This window comes from Bison bison, unplaced genomic scaffold (genome assembly GCF_000754665.1).
Source record: "Bison bison bison isolate TAMUID 2011002044 unplaced genomic scaffold, Bison_UMD1.0 scf7180017864506, whole genome shotgun sequence".
NCBI classification, from domain to species: Eukaryota; Metazoa; Chordata; class Mammalia; order Artiodactyla; family Bovidae; genus Bison; species Bison bison.
The window spans coordinates 2202571-2208574 of record NW_011495063.1 but is presented as its reverse complement, the minus strand read 5'-3'; the positions used below and the strand labels follow the sequence as shown (position 1 = coordinate 2208574).

Below are 6004 nucleotides of genomic sequence, written 5' to 3'. Positions count from 1 at the left end.
AAACAGGGGAGCCTGGTGGGCTGCCGTCTGTGGGGTCGCACAGAGTCAGACACAACTGAAGTGACTTAGCAGCAGCAGCAGCTTTCAGAGTCCTGCACAAGTATCCTTTCTTCAGGGACACCTTCCCTGGTCATGCAGTCAAATTTGAATGTCCTTTATCTAGGTCTCCAAGTCAACTGTGGCTGATGTACTTGTGTTCACCTTAACTAGCCACTAACCTTCGTGATGCTGCAGATTTGTGGCCTGATTTGCTTGGTATCTTCTCTTTTTATAATACTGCCATTCGGAGAAGGCAATGGCACCCCATTCCAGTACTTTTGCCTGGAAAATCCCATGGATGGAGGAGCCTGGTAGGCTGCAGTCCATGGGGTCGTTAAGAGTCGGACACGACTAAGCAACTTCACTTTCACTTTTCTCTTTCATGCATCGGAGAAGGAAATGGCAACCCACTCCAGTGTTCTTGCCTGGAGAATCCCAGGGACAGGGGAGCCTGGTGGGCTGCCGTCTATGGGGTCGCACAGAGTCAGACACGACTGAAGCGACTTCGCAGCAGCAGCAGCCATTTGGTATGTGTGTAGAAAATATTTACTTTTTAAAAAGACATCAATTAATAACACCTGAAGTCAAAGTAGGCACATCTCTCCTTCTCCTGAAACTTCCCTTTGCCACACCACAGCAGGGACACTTTGGTGTTTCCCTCACATTCAGACCATACTTGAAATCCTGGATTTAATTCCTGGTGCCTCAGTCTAGGGCTTCCCAGGTGGCACTAGTGGTAAAGAACCCGGCTGCCAATGCAGGAGATGAAAGAGACGTGGGGTTCGATCCCTATGTCAGGAAGATCCCCTGGAGGAGGGCACGGCGACCCACTCCAGTATTCTTGCCTGGAGAATCCAATGGGCAGAGAAGCCTGGTGGGCTACAGTCCACAGGGCGACAAAGAGTTGGATATGACTGAAGCACACGCCTCAGTCTAAGTGAGACAATGACAAATCTGATTATTCTGAGATTATCAAAAAGAGCTAAAAGGAACGAAAGTATCCAAACCCTGTCTTAAAAGGTTAAAATGTGGCAAAGAGACTTGTCTTTCCTTGCAGAGCACAAGGCTTAGCTAAAGAGGAGAATTTTACAATAGATGGTTTATGGGCACTGGACTGGAGTTGGTGCTTTGGTTCTTTCTGGGAACACTGAGATACTAATTTTATGATTATATGATTTAGAAGAATAGCCCAAGGACAGAACATGGATGGAGATCAACCAGGGCCTTCCACAGGCAACTGCACATGACCAAAGTCCCAGGATGTCTGTTCTGTTTCTGCTGCACATTGTCATTGTAGTCTGCATGAGTAAGGGTGAGTCCTGGAGGCAAAGGGAGGGCTGGTTGCTGGTTAAGAGAAAGGAAGGCGCTAGGGGAGGAGAAACTTCCAGAATTGGCTCTTGGGGCTTTGGCAGATGCATATGCAGCTATGATAAGAAAAACTTCTCTTTTCACAGGTGAATTTTATGAACACATGAAAGGTACGACCATGGCTAGTCTAAAGTCCTCCGTAAAAAGGTTATTGGTGACACTTTAGGAGTACCTCTCCCTCCCTCTTTCGAGAAAGCTGTAATCCATTCTTCCTGTAAAATCCTAGGAGTTTGATCTTACCAATTTAGTCCATTTCGTGAAGTTAGGGAGCTAAAATCCCTGTCTTTGCTTCCTTTTCTCCATTACTGAACAAAATCATCAGACTAGATAAGGGGCTCATTACTTGGGGACCAGAGATAAATTTTTAGGGGAACTCTGACCTCTTGAGATTACATTCAGGGTTTGATTTAAACCTGTCTGTACAAGTTGGCTTTCACAAGATTATCAAAGGAGTCAGGGTCCCAAGAAAAGTTGGGGAGCACTGGGCGGTAGTAAGTTCCTGTTGGGAAGCCCCCCACCTGGAGAACCTTCACCATAAAACCGCATCCTATAAGCACCTCTTTCTGTGTCTGGCAGAGCCTTCAACGATGTGTTACAAATGTAAAAAATATCATCTCGGGATATGCTATGAAGCCATGAGGTCCTGCACCCTGAAGTACAAACAGACATGTGCTGTTGAAAACATCTACGTCCTTACCAGAAAAGGTAGTGTGGGCATAGAGTAACTGAGAAGTAGCCGCCTCTCCCCCACTTAGAGGCAGTCACCTCCTTTCATCATTAGGACACATGGGTGAGTCGATGGGTAAGGATGGGATGGTCCTGCAAAGCTGGACTTTTCTTTAAGACAGTATTGAGTGAAGGAGAGGTGAATGTCCCCCTCTAAGTTAGAAAATAAAATCCGTTCTCTGGGTCAGTAATTAATAGATTCCATCTTAGCTCACTAGGGTCTAGAGAAAAGTCAGTGACTGTCTGAAGAAAGGTGATTCCTAGGAATATGGTAGGAGAAAACAGTCATCATGGTTGTATTTCCTTTCTTTCACATCCTCAGGGCGGAGTATGTACTTCTATTCAAAACTGTCGTGTAAGGCCAACTGTGAGGACATCAACTTCTTAAGTTTTGAGAAGAGAACAGAGCTCATCTGTTGCAAACATAAAAGCTACTGCAACCTCCCCGAAGGTGTCTAGTTCTGCATCTCTTCTGGAGTTTTGATTATTCTTCAACTCACTATCCCCTTTATGTTTTTTTGCCAAACCTATATTTTGTTCTCCTCTTCTAACCAGTGGCAGGGAGTGAGAAAATCAGCAGGTAGTTAAAAGAGGAGTCATTATTAATGATGGAGCCCCAGACAGAATTTTTGCAAACCCCTATTTACAAGGTTTTGGGTTTTTTATGATGGTACTGCCATGGATATTGTTGAGATTTCGGTTGGTTATTCATTATGTCCTATATGGAAAAGCAAAGTGTTAGTCACTCAGTCACGTCCGCCTCTTTGTGACCCTATGGACAGTAGCTCACCAGGTTTCTCTCTCCATGGAATTCTCCAGGCAAGAATACTGTACTGGGTTGACATTCCCTTCTCCAGGGGACCTTTTCAACCCAAGGATCGAACCTGGGTCTCCTGCATTGGCAGGCAGATTCTTTACAGTCTGAGCCACCTGAGAAGCCAACTTTAGGTAATGTAGTAGTATCAAATCTTATTTTAATCACATAAATGTCTGTTTTATTTATCCCATTCTGAATGGAAATGCAAAGACTTGTGTCAAAATCATCCCAAACCAGTACTGGGAATTCTGCAACCACACTTTATCCTCATTCATACTCACTGCTCTGGGCTAGGATTCTCTGGATTAGCCCTGGCACTCTCCTTGTGTCCCTGGGTTATGGCAATACGAGAAGACTAACTCGACTTTTCTAATCTGCTGGCAACATGAGCCACATCTTTCTCTTGTAGACCTCTTGGGGGGAATCTCAGGCCAAGAAAAAACTGGACAAACATAGGAATGAGGCTTCAAGAACTATTTTAGGGGCATTTCAGTTTGTGGAAATTAAGATTCGAGAAACAGTTTGTTGTGGGTGGAGCTGCCATCACCCTCTCTGACCACTTGGTTGAACCAAGTGATTGAATTGGAAATGGAGACCTTGTGCCAGAATGGCTAATCTGTTTCTTCTCATAAAAATGTGAGACAAAAATGTTGATAATAAAGCAGGTGAAGATAATGGAACGTATAGCGACTCCATGCAGTAGTGTTCTAGTTACAGAGAGCAGTTATGAGTAAGCAGAAGGAGTGATACAGCGAAAGCTACTGGTGGTGGGAGATCAAGACAGTCAGCCCTACAGGAAATCAACCCTCAATATTCACTGGAGGGGCTGAAGCTGAAGCTCCAATACTTGACCGCCTGATATAAATAGCCACTCATTGGAAAAGACCCTGATGCTGGGAAAGATTGAGGGCAAGAGGAGAAGGGGGCGACAGAGGATGAGATGGTTGGATGGCATCACTGACTCGATGGAAATGAATCTGAGCATGTTCCAGGAGTTGGAGATGGACAGGAAAGCCTGGAGTGCTGCAGACCTTGGGGTCGTAAAGAGTGGGACATGACTGAGCGACTGAACAACAACAACAGTGGTGGGAAGAGATGCAGATCCCTCCCCCGCCCCCTCCCTGCCTCCTCCCCTCCCCCTCCCCGCCTCCCCCTCCCTCCCCCTCCCCCTCCCTCCACCTCTCTCCATTTTTCCATCCCTCCCTCCCTAATATAATAAAACAGATAGGCAGAGAGAGACCACACAGCATTGGTGGTGGAACTGCACACCTGTGGCCAAGGTGGCAAAGCCTCCTCGGGTATGAAGTAACCCCAGCATTTCTCTCCCTGTGAATGACGCATACTGTAGTTCTTGGTCCTGGATTTCCATAATCAATTTTCTCCCTTATTATGCCACATGAGATTCTTACAATAAACCGATCACCCCTCTACTTGAATAGTCTGGTGTAGTCTCTGCCTTTGCCTGTGTCTGAAAATATAATCCTTCCTGAGATATTCTCATTTGGGATTTTATCCATACAAAGCTGGGGTAAAGAGAGACGTGTACATAACTTTTTAAAAATAGGCAGGCAGGTTGGAAAAGTCAATCGAACAGGGATATTTTGAGTTAAGGAAACACATATTTTAAAAAATTTTTATTGAAGTATATTTGATTTACAGTGTTGTGTTAATTTCTGCTATAGCAGAAATTACAGCTAAGGGATTCAGTTATACATATACATATATTCTTTTCCATATGTTTATCACAGGATATTGAATATAGTTCCCTTTGCTATATAGTAGGTCCTTGTTGTTTATCCATCCTAAATATAATAGTTCGCATCTGCTGACTCCAAACTCCCAACCCTTCCGTCCCCTATACCTCACCCCCATTGTTAATCACAGCCTGTTTCATATGTCTGTGAGTCTGTTTCACAGATATGTTCATCTGTGTCATATTTTAGATTCTACGTACAAGTGGTATCATACGGTGCTTGCTTTTTCTGTCTGACTTACTTCACTTAGTATGGTAATCTCTAGGCGCATCCATGTTGCTGCAAATGGCATTCTTTCCTTCCTTTTAATGGCTGAGTAATATTCCATTGTACATATGTACTGCATCTTCTTTGTCCATTCATCTGTGGATGGACATTAAGGGAAACAGCATATCTTTATTTCTGACTTTATATAGGCTCTCTCACCTGTTGAATTATGGGGTTGGGAGACATAATCTAGGAAAAAGAAAAAAAGAAAGAGAGAGATCATTGTTTTCTATTGGGTTTCAAAATAGACTTTAAAAAATATTTGTGAATCAATGTTTAGACAAAACTTGGCTTTGTTGAACAAGAAGTTTCTAATTTTTAAAAACTTTCCTTAATCTTTCAAGAACAAGCATTGGTACTCTCAGCATTAAAGCACTGAATATGACATTATACATGGATGACTTTTATTTGACCTTGGTGCCCTGCTGGAATCCTTTTTCCTGATCAGTGTACCTGTCACTCAACTGCACTGAGTGTTGGTCTATGACAACTCACAGCTATTTCCTTCTCTGGAGAATAGCCCTCTGCCAAATGGGAGCTGCCTCACCTGGATACTAAGCTCCCAACTAGAGCAAACACCTCAGCCAACAAATGGCAAACTCCTCCCATCAAGTTGGGACTAAGTCTGTGGCAGTTCTTGTGCCAGAGCTTTGCTGTGGGATCTGACTAAAGCCAGTCTCCAGTTGAGACCATGTTATTGCTAACATTTCCCCTGACCTCCCTTGCTTTCTTGACTCCCCCTGAAAATTTTAGGTTGAGAAGGCCAAGTGTTTTCTACCATCATAGGGCACAGAGCACTAAAACAAGATGAGGGAATTGCCCAGTGGTCCCATGGTTAGGACTCTGCACTTTCACTGCTGAGGACACAGGTTTGATCCCTGGTTGGGGAACTAAGATCCCACAAGCCATGTGATGTGGCCAGAGCAAAAAATTTTATAAGTACTAAAATAAAACAAGATGAGGTTGAGTTACAAATGTTACATTTTGGTACCTCTGAGTGATAGTGCGTGTGGTGTGTGAATTGCCCTTATTA

General features: G+C 44.0%; 1 protein-coding gene across 1 annotated transcript; it reads left to right on the top strand.

Moving 5' to 3' along the window:
• The first annotated feature begins 1299 nt into the window (after window positions 1–1299).
• Window positions 1300–2592, top strand: PATE2 (prostate and testis expressed 2). The gene is made up of 3 exons (XM_010829536.1): window positions 1300–1351; window positions 1984–2112; window positions 2456–2592. Exons 1-3 carry the CDS (start codon window positions 1300–1302, stop codon window positions 2590–2592), a joined length of 318 nt encoding a protein of 105 aa, XP_010827838.1.
• The last annotated feature ends 3412 nt before the right edge of the window (window positions 2593–6004 follow it).